This window comes from Acipenser ruthenus, chromosome 2 (assembly GCF_902713425.1).
Source record: "Acipenser ruthenus chromosome 2, fAciRut3.2 maternal haplotype, whole genome shotgun sequence".
Taxonomy (NCBI): Eukaryota; Metazoa; Chordata; class Actinopteri; order Acipenseriformes; family Acipenseridae; genus Acipenser; species Acipenser ruthenus.
Window position 1 is genome coordinate 92,998,061 of NC_081190.1, and position 16,706 is coordinate 93,014,766.

At 41.6% G+C, this 16,706-nt stretch overlaps 1 protein-coding gene across 1 annotated transcript in view; it reads right to left on the reverse strand.

Annotated features, from left to right (window-relative positions):
- The window catches only part of LOC117408575 (disintegrin and metalloproteinase domain-containing protein 33-like), a 96,735-nt gene that overhangs the window by 11,521 nt on the left and 68,508 nt on the right, over window positions 1-16,706 (reverse strand). Inside the window, exons 6-16 of the mRNA XM_034013690.3 lie at window positions 12,096-12,291; window positions 10,396-10,461; window positions 9,728-9,799; window positions 7,421-7,587; window positions 6,269-6,353; window positions 5,447-5,589; window positions 3,866-4,043; window positions 2,828-2,917; window positions 2,022-2,217; window positions 445-553; window positions 116-320 (exon numbers count right to left, since the gene is read on the reverse strand). Of these exons, the coding sequence (XP_033869581.2) occupies window positions 116-320; window positions 445-553; window positions 2,022-2,217; window positions 2,828-2,917; window positions 3,866-4,043; window positions 5,447-5,589; window positions 6,269-6,353; window positions 7,421-7,587; window positions 9,728-9,799; window positions 10,396-10,461; window positions 12,096-12,291 (1,507 nt within the window). The remainder of the gene's footprint in view (window positions 1-115; window positions 321-444; window positions 554-2,021; window positions 2,218-2,827; window positions 2,918-3,865; window positions 4,044-5,446; window positions 5,590-6,268; window positions 6,354-7,420; window positions 7,588-9,727; window positions 9,800-10,395; window positions 10,462-12,095; window positions 12,292-16,706) is intronic.

The window sequence follows — 16,706 nt, forward strand, 5'->3', positions numbered from 1 at the left end:
TTTATTTATTTATTTATTTATTTTATTTTTTTATCGGAATACCATCTTTTATCTTGTGCCTAAAGCTACCAAATGAATTCCGAGACATTCTAGTGCAAGTAATGCTGGTACATGCCTTCCCTTCCCCACACTTGGTCCCGGTCATGACCAGCCCTGGATCAGGCAGATCCCCCTCCCCATCCTGTGTGGCGTACACAAAGGTTCCGCGGCACTTCACCTCCCGCCCGTTGAAGCGGATGGTGGTGTCTATGGAAACGGCATTGGTCCCCTTGGGCTTCTTTGCAGCGCTCTGGCATTGAATCTTACCACATATGGCGTCACTGAACAAGAGCGAGAGAAGAGGACAGGAAACAATTACATAAGTGTAGAACTGGAAGTTTGACATACCTATGCCCCTGTTGTATGTCCTAACCTGAAGGCCCCTGTCCCGTTTCCAGAGCTTACCTCCTGCCACACTTCACGTAATTTCCCAGGCTGTCCTTCCCGCAGTTCCCATAGGCATTCCCTGCAGCGTTCACGTCCTGAAAGCAAGCGGCAGGAGCCGGCCACGCACCTAAACAAGCATCAGTGAGATGTGCTGTTCAACTAATACTGCAGTGCATTTTAAATATAATCTACAGGTTCAGCAAGAGATGCATTTAAAGAGTAAGTAGTTTCAAATTACATTTCAAAGCTTTTTTATGTTTGAAATAATTTTGAGTTGTTCTTACTGCAGTTACTCCTTTTTTTTGCTCCTCTGTTTTAGTTGTCTGCTAAGTACTGGCTGAACAGCTAGTTGTGGCTCTTCTTTAACCTCTTGAAGAGTAAGTGGTGGGGTTCTGAAAAATATAGCATTACACATCCCCACTTGTTGCTACAACTGTTTAAATAGTACCTGTCATTTTTCTTCTTAATGTAACATCCTGACAACATTTTACATATAACTTTAGAGCTTGTTTCAAAGTTCTTTTCAAAATGGCTGGTCTAGTACACTGGGGTTTGAGATCTGTCCTCTAAATCATTAGTTTTCAACCTTTTCATCTCAAGTACCAGTCTCTCCAGCTGGGAGGGGCCATCAGGTGTACCAGTAACTATGAGCAATCTTAAATGGCTACTGACCTACCCCATAAAACCTTTTTTTTTTTTTTTTGTCTCCAAGTATCACTGAAGATGTGACGGTTTCATCTAATTATTTGACAAGAGTTCATCACAAAACACAGAGCGGCTGCTTTGGTTCCCCATCATTCACTTTGAAACAGCTGAACACTGTGATTTCTCAGACTTGCTCTGAGTACTTTTCTTTGTTGGCAGTTCAGTGGTACAACCAGATTGATACTGGAAGCATGTCACGTACCAGTACTGGTACACGTACCACAGGTTGAAAAACACTGCTCTAAATCACTGCAGGAAGAGTGATAAAAACAACAACAACAAAAAAAAAACAAGTGCTCTGGCTTTTCTGTTCAGTATCCATATCATGAATCGTTACTGCTGTATTACCTGTTTGACAATGTGGGCAATAATCCTTACACTATCAGTGCACTAGAGCGGCCATTTTGAAAAGAGCTTTGAAACAGACTTTAAAGTTATAAGTGTAAAATGTTGTCAGGATGTTAACAATGAGAATCAAAATTACAGCTATGTTATTTAAACAGTTGTAGCAACACGTGGGGACGTGTAGCGCTGTATTTTTCGCAACCCTGCTACTTATTCTTTAAGGTACACAAGGAATGGAGCGGTTGTTCAAAAGTTTTCTTCTTAAAATACATTTGAGAGTGACTCAAGTATCATGAGGAAACTGACAATATGGATGATCAGATCCAACCTTTTATTGAAATGACACAATAATGTTTTCTGTTTTTTTAGCTTTGTAGTTTTTTTTAAATACATTTTCAATGATAAAGTGCTTTGATTTGAGTTCAGAAAAGCAGCTGCTGAACTCAGGTCTGTGACCTGCTGTGGTTCTAACGATGAACCTGTTCAGATGGACTCAAGTGAGAGGTGGAGCAGGGGCAGCGGCGAGGGCGTGGTCTGTCTCGTACCATATCCCCAGAGCTGGACGCACTGCTGCTCGTGGGTGAGGCACATGCCGTTGTGGCAGTAGGCACGGCTGTACAGGCAGGAGGTGCCGTCCAGGAGGTAGACGTTGGAGGGGCAGTAGGGGGAGGCGCCAGTGCAGTACTCAGGGAGGTCACATGATCCAGCAGGCTCTCTGCACATCGTACCAGCCTGCTTCAGCTGCAGAGGCAGCAAGAGGCAAAGCCACACATTAGCTACAGAAAGAACCTGATTGCAGTACAGTATGGTAGTCGACATTATTTGTGTCTAAAAACATGGGTCATTAGTGAGAAACACATTTTATCGAACTTTTCTTTTTTGTCCAACTCTGCCCACTTCTGGTGTAACACTCACGTTTAGCAGGATATTAAAACATTTAAAAACTGTTTGCTCAAGCATTGTATTTACGGACTTGTTGAATACAGCCATAACATGCATGAAGGAAATACAGATATTGACTTTTAACTTAGCACAGTTTTTTTTTTAAGGAAGCATGTTTTTTTAACTGAGAGTACAGACATTTTCACAAGGAATAAAACGTTTATGTTATAAGTACATTGGTATCGTATAATATGTTATAACATGTATGAATTAATGAACAATGTTAGTATGTATGTGCAGAATGGATTTACAGCTTATACAGGATTAGTCAGTAAAAATATAATATGTTTCAGTAAAGCTAAAGCAGCCTTTTAGTCTCCTAGACAGATATTTAGAAAAGAGTGAAAGAGATCTGGATTTTGAAGCACACAGTGAATCCAGGGCAAGCTACAGACATGAGCCAGGTTACCTGGCAGCCCTCACAGCAGACCCCGTGGGCGCACTGAGCTTCTGCCTTCAGAGTGCAGTTGTTGGCATTACAGCAGGAGCTGGTGCATTCCTGGAAGACACAAACCAACCACTGAGACAAGAAATACAATCTAGTACACATAGGTCTCATATGTTCGGTTCTGAATTTAAACAACAAATGATTTACAGCAAGACTAGGGGTGGGGACTGTATTGCTCATTGTTCCTCACTTAGACCCCTTACAAAACACCCTTGTATCTCTGAATAGATAATTGTCTCCTCTTTAAAAATATGTCTAATATTTTAATGTGCAAGTAGAATGGTACCCCAAAATGTTCTCCTTTTTCTAGGAAAGCAGTACAACTGGAGGATGATGAGTTTGTTGCTGAATAACTTCTCAGACTACTTTCTTACTAAATACATTGGTATCACTGAATAGTAAACCATCCCCTCTCAAAAAATATGCACGCTTTGTCTCTCCCACAAGTGCTGTGGTACCCTAAATATGATCCACTTACTACCAATGCATAATGACTGGGTATGACTCTTCATTCTGCCCTCAAAAATAGGTTTCTGGCTAAGGACTGCTATAGACAACACTACATTCAATATTGTACCAGTCTTGGTACAACTGGCAGTCAACAGTCTTGGCAGTCAAAATCATTTTTGGGGGTAAAATAGAGAACAAATGCTCCCCATGGTCATTCAGCATTGTTAGTAAATTAATCATATACAGTATATATAATTTGTCTTCAGCAATGTGTTTGGGGCCAAAGCATGTCACTGACTCATCCACAAATCTTTTAAAACTTCACTTGTGAGAGATACTTAGTGAATGGATGTTTATGACAGCCAGTTAGCTGCTCATGTAATTTATTTATGACAAACTTTATATGATACATCATACTGTATGACACCAATAAAGCCATAGCAAATCATCATTTCATATTCGCACTTCAGCTACAGTGCATTGGCTTGTTCAGCTAGAAAGTGCTGGACAGTACAGCAGCATGTCCTCTTGATCCCCCAGCATCCACACCTCGGGCTCTCCGCAGTCACACTCCTCTCCATCCTCTACAAAGCCGTTCCCACAGCGCTTCCCCCCAACCAGGTCCTTCATGTTGGGCATGTTGAAGAGACACATCCCCCCTCCCTTCTGGAAGTAGCTGGCCAGGTCCTTCTTACTGCAGGCACTGAACACACGGGGGAAGGGGTGCCTGACAAACAGCACGACAGTTAGATTCACAAGTAAACAGGACTTTGCTACGGTTGACTGGATCATGTTGAGTGCTGTGTGCTAAGTTTAAAAAGAAGCGGTGTGGAGTAGTGGCTCTGGACTCTTGACCGGAGGGTCGTGGGTTCAATCCCAGGTGGGAGACACTGCTGCTGTACCCTTGAGCAAGGTACTTTACCTAGATTGCTCCAGTAAAAACCCCACTGTATAAATGGGCAATTGTATGTAAAAATAATGTGATATCTTGTAACAATTGTAAGTCGCCCTGGATAAGGGTGTCTGCTAAGAAATAAATAATAATGAAATTAAACAAGCATCTTGATAATTAACTTCTCTGTTAATGTAACGCAAAAAAAGGCCAAACACTTCTGCTTTAACATCAGTTTCTTTCTAGTACTACAAGAATGTATTACAAGCTCTCAACATCTGATAGTGACGTTTGGCCATTGAATTCTATTATACAAGTGTATATAGATACAGTATATACAGGTATGTATATTAAGCAAAGCACTCAGTGAGGGCTGTTACAAAAAATGTATGTTTGTATTGTAGTCACATGATTTAACCATATCAGTTCCTTAGAGTTCCTAAGAAATTGGCCAACACTGGTAATTCTTTGATGCTGTTTTTTTGCATCGATATAAATGACTTGTGTAATGTTCTTAAATACTCCACATTTCATTTGGATGTGGATGATACAGTCCTCTATGTCAGTGGATGCTGTTTGTGTGAAATCCAACATAACCTTCAAAAAGACTATGATGTCTTACAAAAATGAATGAGTAAATAGCAGTTTGGTTTTATATACTACTAAAACTAAGACCATGCTATTTGGATCTGCACCTAAATTGTGCAATGTTAAAAGTAATCTTGCTCTTAAATCAAATGATGGCATTAGTCTTGAAACTTTAACACAATATAAATACCTTGGTTTTTGATTCAATGCTACATTTTGAATGCCATATTGAACATCTGGTACGCAAATGCTGCTAAACTTGTTTTTTTTTATACAGACACTGGCAGTGTTTTTCTCAAGAATGTTTCTTTTGATTTGTAACCCAAATGACATTACCTTCAATAGACTATTCAGTGATCGTATCCCACACAGTTCTGACAAAGTTGGTTCTATAATAGTGTTGCAAGATTTATATTGAATGTAGATTACAACTAGCACCACTGTACTCTCTATGAAAGTTTTGGGTGGCTCAGTCTTGTCTCCTTCTCTTACGAGGACCCCCTTGTAAATGAAATCTATATGTCAAGGGTTATATCCTGGTTAAATAAACACATTTTAATTTGAAATCAATTTTAATTTTAATTCAGTTGACCAATCGGCAGCAGTTTCACTGGGCTTGTTTTAGTTTACACCCGTTGCCATGTGCTCACCCAGTAGCTGCAGCCATAACACAGCCTCCCTGCTCGGGCGAGGCCTCCACACAGCAGCCCTCGTTGTCGTGGCTCATCCCGAAGTTGTGTCCGATCTCATGGGCCATTGTGGCAGCCGCACCAATAGCAGCCTCTGAGTGGTCCTACAATGAATGATAACAAGCAACGCGAATGACACATGGTTGAAAACACTAATTTAACGTAACTGTAATGTGTACATTTAGGCTGGAATCCAAATCAGCAAAATATGTAATTACCTTGAATTATTATGCAGGATAGCCCAAAAGTCAGTTATTACAGGCATAATTAATCTGTTCTCTCTCTCTGTCTTTAAGCAGAGAGGCACGATTTCAGCTCAATTTGTTGTGTGGTGCAGACAGTAAACGGGTTGTGGCCGTCTGGTTAAACAGAGAACATACAATACTAATCGGTATAAAATGTCTATGATACCTGACTTAGGGTACACTCTGTATAATGAAAGTCTTTATATAGAGCACTGTTTTATTTATGTCACAGTAAGTTATCCATCACTTAAACCTGGAACAGTGGGTGATGGATATCTCTATACTGTACTCATGTTCATAAAGAAAATGTCTGAAATGGCATCAAAAACAGATGCTGTTTGTCAAACATTGTTATTTTACTTCTTGCAGTTAGGGTTAGTGCAGCAATAAGGAGGTTACATATGCTGTTATACTGATTACATTTAACTGGAAACAAGCTAGTATTTTTAATCTGGTATTGGCTTCTGCCCTACTGGCACAGAGCACACTAAAGCAATTCATTATCCACTTTAACAAATAGAGCTGCTGATATTTTTACCACATTGATGCCTCCTGAATTCTCGTGGCTACACATCCCTTCCAGGGGAGCCATGCCGATGGTCGTACCTTTGAACACGACACCCCTAGAACAAAACACAGGCAAACCTCAACACACAACACACAGCACTGGCACCTCATCCACTTCACACAACCCCACGCAGTGTGCTGTACAACACAGAACGCATGCCATTGAACCTGGAGGGCTGGAGAGAGGAACAAACTCTGGTAGTTGAGTAATATGAAGATGCATCTGTCTGTCTGACTGTCTGTCTTTCTGTCTGTCTGTCTGTCTGTGTACCAATGTATGGAACTACTGGAAAGGCCCGGTAGCATCCTAAAGATTGTATAGAGGTATCCTCCTTGGGTCTCTAGGTTCAGACACCAACACATTAGGTAGGGTTGGAACAATAATCGATAGAGAAGAATTATTATCAGCATTAATGGTCTTTCTCAGAGTCATGTAAAGCTTAAAATAATCTGTCCATTCAATGAACAAGGCCAACAGCTTAGAAATAATAATAGTTATTAGATTTAGTGTTATACTACAACACTGCAGCCCAGGATCACGCCTTATGGCTAGCAGGAGCCATCCTCTTTTGAGGTGAGCCTCTGACAGAAAGAAAGACACTTTGGAAAAGGTAAGCCCTGAATTTAAAAACTATCCAATGAATTAGATGATCGGGAGGCACTGTAACCTCACCCCTAGAATCATGGCAAGCCTCTCCTAAAGAGATAGTGTGAGGGTGTTAACTGCCACATAATCAAACTGAGCATCAGAAAATTACCTGAATTCCGTCCCCTTTTCTATTGCAGGAGAGAACAGCTATATGGCTTTAATTAAAAAAAAATCAAGAAGTAAAAAGAAGACAGAGAACAAAAGAAAAAGAGAATGTGAGAGAGCAGGAATTACTAACTAGGGAGGAAGTTAAAACACGATGTAAGAATTGTGGATATCGTGATTATTTTCTAGCTGATAATCAATATTTGAAAATTCATCCAACTCTAACATAACACTGGGTGACAAGATTACTCACATTTCTGCATTTCAAAACTACCAGAAAATTCACTGTTTAACTTAAAAACAGTCAATCATAGATAGATAGATAGAGATGGAGACTTGGATAGACCAATGAACATGTGGCTGACTTACGTGAGCAATTGAGCATTGTCATGTCTCTTGCGTGCCTTCAGTTTCTGTCTCCACTGAAGGAAGGACCAGAGGGTGGCGTTGGGCTCGTCGCTCACTTTGCACTGGTCTCCCTTCGTCCAGACCTCCAGCCCGATAAGGGGCACACGGATGTTCAGTGCCCTGTAAAACTGCATCACACAGACAGTGTGTTAAACCCTGAGGTGGATGTTTTAATGATCTTGCCATAAAAAGGTTGATCTAAACTTTTTACATCCTGCTGGTGTTTATTGCTCTGGGTGGATTCATTAACTTCCTTAATAACTGTTCAGTCCTAGTGTAACGGGTATTGCTGTGTGATACACGTTTGCATTCTGTTTAAGACACTTGCTTGCGGAGTGCAAGGTTGCCAGTTTGTACCTAGCCTCCACCCTGCTACACTAGCACTTAGCTTAAAGCAAGTTCAAAACCAGGTAAAGGCAGATTTAGAGAAACATGACAATGACTCAGTATTATTATTATTATTATTATTATTATTATTATTATTATTATTATTATTATTATTACACCGTGTAACAAATTTGTTGTTTTTTTTTGGTTCCTGGGTAGTAAGTGTTATTTCCTAATTGCTTATGCCTCAAAAGTATAGAAAATGGCTATTATTCCCCACAAACTTTGCTTTTGTGACCAGGACAGTGATATTTTGAAATTTACCTATTTTCCAGAACATTCCAGATAGATTCAGTGCTGAGTAAACTTGGAGTAACTTCTAGAACTTTCCAGTAATATAAATAGTAGTATAAATACAGGGGCCTTAAGGCCACCAGTTCAGTTTAGTTCCAGCTGCCTAAGTGGATACATATCTGCATTTTTCTGAGATGGCATCAAGGTCATAGGAGACTTCAAAATGGTGGCATTCCTGATGGGTCTCCAAGGCGGTTTTACCAAGTTTCACTGCTATCTTTGCCTTTGGGACAGCAGGGACACCAAGGCGCAATACCACAGGCGGGACTGGCCACAGCGGACCGAGTTCTCTGTGGGGAGGAACAACGTCAAGTGGGAGCCACTGGTGGACCCCCGGAAGGTGCTGATGCCACCACTGCACATCAAATTGGGCCTTATGAAACAATTTGTCAGAGCTCTAGATAAGGAGTCGGCAGCCTTCAAGTACCTTCAAGACTTCTTCCCTAAGCTGTCTGAGGCAAAGGTCAAAGCCGGTGTCTTCGTCGGACCACAGATAAAGAAGATCCTGGAGTGCAATGAATTCCCCAAGAAGCTCACTAGTAAGGAGAAAGCGGCTTGGAACAGCTTTGTTGCAGTGGTTCGGGGCTTCCTGGGCAATCACAAGGCCGAAAACTATGTGGAGCTGGTTGACACTCTGGTGAAGAACTACGGCACAATGGGCTGTAGGATGTCCCTCAAAGTCCATATCCTTGATGCTCATCTTGATAAATTCAAGGAGAACATGGGAGCGTACTCGGAGGAGCAAGGCGAGCGCTTCCACCAGGATATACTGGACTTTGAACGCCGCTACCAAGGACAGTATAACAAGAACATGATGGGAGACTACATTTGGGGGCTGATTCGTGAAAGTGTTTTACAGTATAATCGTAAATCTCGAAAAACTACTCACTTCTAAATCTTTTGTAGTCATTTTTGTATTACTTTAGTATAAATACATATTAATTTGGATTCATATGTTGTTTTTTTCTGACTTTATGTGAACGAAAAGACACAAATTCGCCCGTTTTCTCATTGGAAATAGTTAAATTTCAAAATATCACTGTCCTGGTCACAAAAGCAAAGTTTGTGAGGAATAATAGCCATTTTCTATACTTTTGAGGCATAAGCAATTAGGAAATAACACTTACTACCCAGCAACAAAAATTGTGTTACATAGTGTTATTATTATTTATTTCTTAGCAGGCACCCTTATCCATGGCGACTTACAATTGTTACAAGATATCACATTATTATAGCAACAGAACTCAGTGACATTCAGAATTATTGAAAACATCATAAAATAGTAAGGGACTGTGAAAAAAGTATTCAAATTACATTTGAAGCTACCACAGTATAAGCATAGCCAAGTATAATAAAACACAGTGATAGCATGATAAAGTGTGGGTAGGCATTGTAAAGCCCAGAGATGTATGGTAAAGCATATTAAAAAAAACAAAAAAAACATGGCAAACCAGGGTAAACTATTGTCAATACATAGTGTAACCATGGAGAAGCATGGGAACACTGCAAACATAAATATTTCTAATGTTACTGAAATGCATTTTCAATATATACATATATCTTCAGAATAAGCCAGTTTATCATTACCTTATCAACGTAGTTAGCAATTTCCATGATTCTTTGCCTCGTTTTGCTGTAGTCTTGATTTTGTTTTTGATACTAAATAAAAATAAGAAACAATTTTATGTTTGGAGTCCATAAATATACTATTACATTGTCTCTTGAAAAATCATTATTTGAAGCCTGATTACAACTAGAGATATGACTAGAATCCTTCTTATTTGATTCTAAAGGCACATTAGTGTTACCAGTATATTTTTCCTAAAGGCAAAGTCAAATCCTAATTCACTGTATGTATGTAAACAGTGCTAAAACAAAGCATTACTCACTAGATAGCATTCAGCTGACAGTAGCCATGATTTTAATTTAAGTGGTATGATATTGAGATTCAGTTAAAAATCTTTATTAAGCATGACAGTGACTCAAGCCCCACCAAGAGTTAACCGTGTCCAAATCTTTGCCCATCCCACGAAGTACCACCAGTCCCATTTCAGTGACCTGTAACTACATCTAGCCCTATAATCCTTTATTTTTTTCACATTTGGACCATCACAAACCATGCAGTTCCAGCTCCGTTACATACACCAGTCACTTACTTGACTTGAAACTGTGGAATCTTGCTATGACTACTTGTAGGCAGACACCTGAACTGCTTCAATATGTATCAATATGTTTCATCCAGGCAATCATCTTACCAAAGTATTGTCAGCAACAATGAAAAGCTCCATGTACTTGGTGGTGCTCCAGGCATTCCTTCGTACCTGCAGGGCAATGTTATTTAATTAAACGTCATTTGAATCCAATCAGGCTACACAGTACTTCCATGTGAACATTATCCTATGGAACACCTGCTGAATAAAGATCATTCCAAAGCATTCTGATTGGCTGCTGACTCCACTGTAGCAGCAGCACTAGGATCACATGGTGTGCGTACCTAAATTCAACGGTACTGTTGAGCGTTGACTCAACAAAAACGTCACTATTGTCACAACACTTCCGGGTATTTAGAAACACTTCATTGCATTCCTAAACTAAACAGTAAAATTTAAAATGAACGTTTCTGCATATCAGCCTGCAGCTTCTAAAAATAATCTTACAAAATTTGGTATTAAATATGCTGCATTACTTCGTGAGATATATATATATATATATATATATATATATATATATATATATATATATATATAGGTTATAGTTACATTGTCATATTTGCTGTGTTTTTTTTGTTATACAATAATACATAAATAAAATAAATAATGATATATATACAGTATGTGTGTGTGTGTATTAACAATTACTGTTTTGACGGCGGATTGCGGTATCAGTATCTACATTTAAATCCCATTCTTAATTTTTGTGGGTGTCGCCATCTTTCTGATGATCAGCTCACCAGCTCTGTGAATTGGTGAGTTCACTGAGTCAGCGTTGAGCCAACGCTGTGCGTCACTAGCTCTCAACGGTGAGTTTAGGAACGATTTTGAGAGTTGTTGCTTCTCAGCGTTGAATTTAGGAACGCAGCCATATTAAACATCAGGGTTTGTCACCATACCACTCGGGGAGCAACTTCATAGAGACATCTAGAGAGTCTTGTAAGCTAGCAAACAAAGTGCACAAACAAGAAACTTAGTAAAAATCCTATTGTAATGTTTTCATTATTTTGTTACCTTTTCCAGATGTTTGCTATCACTCTTGCTGTTTCTTATAGCAATTACTTAAATACTGTGTGTTTTTGAAAAATATTTTAATAAGTGGCTTTTACTGTGAATTCAGGAGTTCCTCTAGCTGCCTACCATAGACATGTAATGTAGGTTACATCTGCAGAAGTGTCTTTATATTAGTCACTGCAGCAACATCTAGTGCACATCAGTAAAACTAAAGGAAACTTGTTTCCATAGTGGCCAGCTGGCTCTTAGTAATATAAACACACTTTGGCTAATCTATCCTATGTTAAAAAATATCTATGGCGGGCAACTAGAACTGAAGCGTAGCCCCTGAACTTTGGTAAAAGCATCTAACACACACTTATAAAATTATTATGTTTTTTTTTTTAATTACAAAAAAATACTAGTTGCAATTACAACCACACAATTATTATTATTATTATTATTAATTTCTTAGCAGACGCCCTTATCCAGGGCAACTTACAATTATTACAAGATATCGCATTATTTTTTCATACAATTACCCATTTATACAGTTGGTTTTTTACTGGAGCAATCTAGGTAAAGTACCTTGCTCAAGGGTACAGCAGCAGTGTCCCCCATCTGGGACTGAACCCATGACCCTCCGGTCAAGAGTCCAGAGCCAGAACCACTACTCCACACTGCTGCCCTTCCACAATGATTGGAAACATCCTGAAAGGTAGTTGGACATTCTGTATATATGAGTGACTTACCCTTTGATGCAAGGGCTTAATAAGATGAGCGATGTCCACCGTGTTGCTCCCTGACTCTGGAGAGCTGTGGTCATGTCCACAGGTCCCTCCCCTCACTGGGAGATGCTCTGTCCGGTAGATCATGTGACCTGCCGTATCCCGCTCTCCCATTGGTTCAAGGTAATAGCTGTTGTTTGCATTTAGAACAATGAGGCCTCTACACCGACACCAAAATAAAAACAAAAAGCGAACTACGATTAAACCGGAAAACCTCATACAGAGTAAAAATAAGGCAAGTTCAGTGTGAGTAATTCCCATTATCTCCTCCATTTTGTATTAGCTGAACATTTAGCAAATTGGGGGACAAGGCACTACTTTTTAATCACGTGCTTTTCAGTTAACAGTGGATAGGAATTAATCTGGGGCAGTCTCAGTAAAGCCATCTCCCTGTCTCGGTGTGTCTTTCTATATGAATACACTAGGAGGCACTGCAGCTGTTCTCTGGCATACTCGGTCAGAATGGGAATGTCTTGCAGATGGTTTTCCAGCTATTGAAAAAAAAATCTGTTTTGAAATACAAGTCCTCTTATTCTGCTGCTATCAGTGTTGGAGCACAACTCCTAAGTTTACAGATGCAATTCATCACATGTTAACTGTATACAAACAGAGCATTTATTATGTTAATTGCATGAGTTTGCAGAAATATTTCTCTCAATGGGCCTATTTTCACTGTACTGCATTAATAATGTATGTTTTATTTCATTTAGTAAGGTCAGAATGTCATTTAGGAGTAATATTTTCATTTTATTCTTAAATAACATTTGCTTTCATATTGCATGTGCCGTAAAATGGGATGTATAATTTAAATGAAGGGGCTCCAATAAAACAAATTGTACATTTTATTAAGAGAGAGAGAAGATCAATGCCAGTGTTCCCTAAAATATTTTGTATTTGTTTCTAAGTTTATATGTATTGTAGCAACAAAAAAGGTATTAGCATTACAGTAAATGCAATAAAATGTATACACAACTGCACATGGTCACTAGGAGCTGCTAGGGAATGAAGTGTGAGCATGATCATAAAGCTTTGTTAGTAAAGCATGTGACATACCGTCTCATCATCAGTTCTATAACAAGCATATTTGTAGCAAGCCACAGCTGTCATTACAACATCAAACCTATCAGTATGCTAAAGAATCCATTGTGTGTGTGGAAACCCTGTGACGATGCGTACAGACAGACAAACAGATAAATCCAGTGTGGCAGGGTTGAGTCCTACCCTGTAAATAAATGTGTTTTGGTAGTGGGTTCAAGAAATGTGGGTTTTTTATATTTATTGCAGTTATAAAAAAAAAAAAAAAAAATAAAAACTTCCTCCACTGGGCCTGATACCAGCCTCACTGTAAACAGAGTAGACTCCACGGATACATTGACTCACTCACCTAGGTGCATCTATACTGTCTGTAGGCTGTGCTCCACACCGCTGCCAGCTATGAGCTGCCCCGGTTGTGTGACCGCACACGGTCCAGACTAGACACCAGGCCCAGTACCCTCGGTGCTTTGCCCTCGGTGCTCGGAGCCCTTGTGCCCTCGGTGCCACGGTGTCTCTGTGCCCTCGGTGCCACGGTGTCTCTGTGCCCTCGGTGTCTCGGTGCTTGGATGCTCCCTGCATCGGTGCCCTCGGTGCACCAGAGCCCCGGCCCCTCAGTGCATTGGTGCTTAGGCACCCTTTGTGCTCAGACACTCCGTGCATCAGTGCTTAGTCCCGGCACGTCAAGATGTCTAAATTCCACCCTTGCACATTCTGTGGAGGGATGCTTCCCCCACAGGACAAACACCTCCTCTGTATTAGGTGCCTGGGTATGCAGGACGCCTCCTCCGCCTTAGGGGACGAGACGTTCTGCTCAATCTGCGCAGCGTCCCAGCCACGGACCCTGCAAAGGAGGCTTGTAGAGTTCACTGGTGCAGCTTTCTCAGCAAGCTCAGCTGAGGACTGCAGCATTGGAAACCCCATCCTCACCCTTCCTACATCTATTTTTGAGCCCTTCGCAGAGCATACCCTGCACACAGGCTCCAGCCCATTGAGCTCGCAGCCGCTCAAAGTCTCATTCAAGGAGCAGTAAACAGGCGAGCCACTCGAAGCAGGCGAAGGACATCTCTGAACTGAAGAGCCAGATGGCTCAGGTTCTGGAGTACCTGGTCAGGCAGCAGTCTCTTCCCCCTGCCCCGACCCCAGTTCTGCCTCCGGCACCTGCCCCGGGATCAACCCTGCCCTCACCGGTGGTCGCCCCGGATGTCTCAGAGCAAGACGTTGTGATGAGCGAGGAGGAACAGGATGCAAATTCAATCGCAGCATTCTGGGATGGTGACTCCTTCCCACAGGGAAGAGGTCCAAGAATTGATCCAGGAGACGGGACCCAGCTCTGAGGTTACTTCAGAGACTGGTACTACCCCTCCCTCAAGCTCAGTTTGGGCGCTTATAGAGCGAGCCTCCAAGTTCCTCCAGGTTCCCTGGAAGGCAGCGCCTGAACAGCGCTGCTCTGTGTTCACAATGGCGCAGGCTTCAACCCTCCAGCCCTTCCAGGTGTTTCCAGATTTTCTGGAGGAGATACAGTCTTCTTGGCACTGACCGGCCTCTGCGCAGAGTGTCTCTAAGAAAGCAGCCTGCTGGCTTCCTTGGAAGGCGCAAGGGCGCTTGGTCTAGCGGAATTCCCACCGGTGGATTCTACCATTGACCCATATCCTCCAGTCTGTCTGGCCGGGTGACTGGTTTACCACTGTGGACTTAAAGGACACATATTATCATGTCCCTATTCGTCCCGCGCACAGGAAATATCTCCGCTCTGCCTTTCTGGGAAGTGTCTTCGACCAAACGCGACAGACATCGTTGGCTGACCATGTCTCGCATATGCTGGGAAGCCCTGCACTGGTGGAGGCAAGCCTCTCACCTGCATGAAGGCGGAAGGATGGGAGTGATCCACAGCCGTCAGGTGGTGACGACAGATGCATCCAACTCGGGTTGGGGTGCGGTCTCGGCAGGCAGAGGAGTCCACGGGTCCTGGTCGGGTCACTGGACGCCCCTGCACATAAATGCGCTGGAGTTGTGAGCGGTCCACCTTGCTATCCAGCATTTCCTTCCAGTGCTCCAGAAGAGACATGTCCTTGTCCGCATGGACAGCATGTCTGTAGTGGTGTATGTCAACCGCCAGGAGGACTTTGGTCCCCAGGGTTGCACCGCATAACCTTTCGGCTGTTGATCTGGGCACAGAAGCATTTATTAACCCTCTAGGTGTTCACCTCTACCGACTCAATGTGGTAGATTCCTCAGTGACTTCATTAGGCACAAGGGTCCTTGAGGTTGCACACTCACACCACAAACATTAGTTTGACAGTTGCGAGACATCCCTCCTGTCCTGTCTCCACGCACACTCCCTTGCGACGGCTTTGATATACTTTCACCAAAGTATTGTTGTTGGTCATCTTCAAATTGAAAGTGAATGTTAGGTTACGGATGTAACCCTGGTTCTCTGAAAGAGAAGATGACCAACAAACATTGCAATGTCGCATCACCCGCATTCATGGGTTCGATGCAAAAGAGAATGTGATCTCTGCGGAGTGACTACTTATACTCTCGGTAGGTGGGACAGAGGGCGTCAGTCCCCAGAGGGGCCTATCAGCAGCTCTGACATAAAAAGCTCAGTAAATTCCTGACCTGTGGCAGGCATATCCCAAAAGCACTGTTGTTAGTCATATTCTCTTTCAGGGAACCTATCGTTCTGTCTCAGTCTGCTCTGGGTGAGTTTGGATTAGCCCTACCTGAGGGTAATAACTGAAGGGTTTCTGTCATGTATCATCTTATCTTCAGTAATGGTGGTTGTCCACTAAAGACAGCATTTAGCTTAGCACCGTAGAGCCTAATCTGCCTGGTCTTCCTTCTAGCTAGAACAGATGCACACAATGCAGACCTGAGGCTCAATATGAACCTCTGCAAACCTCACAGTACTGTACAAGGACCATCCAGGCACATAGGATCGGCAGCATCCTGCACCTGCCCTCAACTACAGCCAATCATATTAGCACACCAGCAGACATGTGTTAAATTAGAAAAAAAAAAGTGTTAAAATAGAAAAAAAAACTCAAATTCCCAGTCTGCTCTTGGACTCCCTTATATCCTGTTTCTTTCTTATAAACCAACTAGTCGCTGCCCCTAATGACTGATATTATTTGAATCCAGTTGTTGGGGCCCTATCCCACTAAACAGGCTACATATTCTGTTTCAAACAGGACCGAATGATGATGCCAGTGACATCAGAAAGAATGAGTCGTTGTTAATGAGTTTAATAAGCCTTTTAAAAGTTTACAACAGTAATTTGCAGTTATTGTGCAGTTTCCCCATGCAATCACCATAGTTTACCATTTATATACTCTATCATACCTCTCTGGGCTATGCTGTCACTATGCTTTATTACACTGTTATGATTTTACCATGGTTAACTTTTAAATCCTATTTTTAACAGAGAAAAATGACATAGCCAAGCTTTTAAAACATGCCCCTTTAAGCACTTTCTCTGCAAAACTCGGTACAACATACACTATTCACATCCTGTCTGTGCCACACATGCACCACTGTACA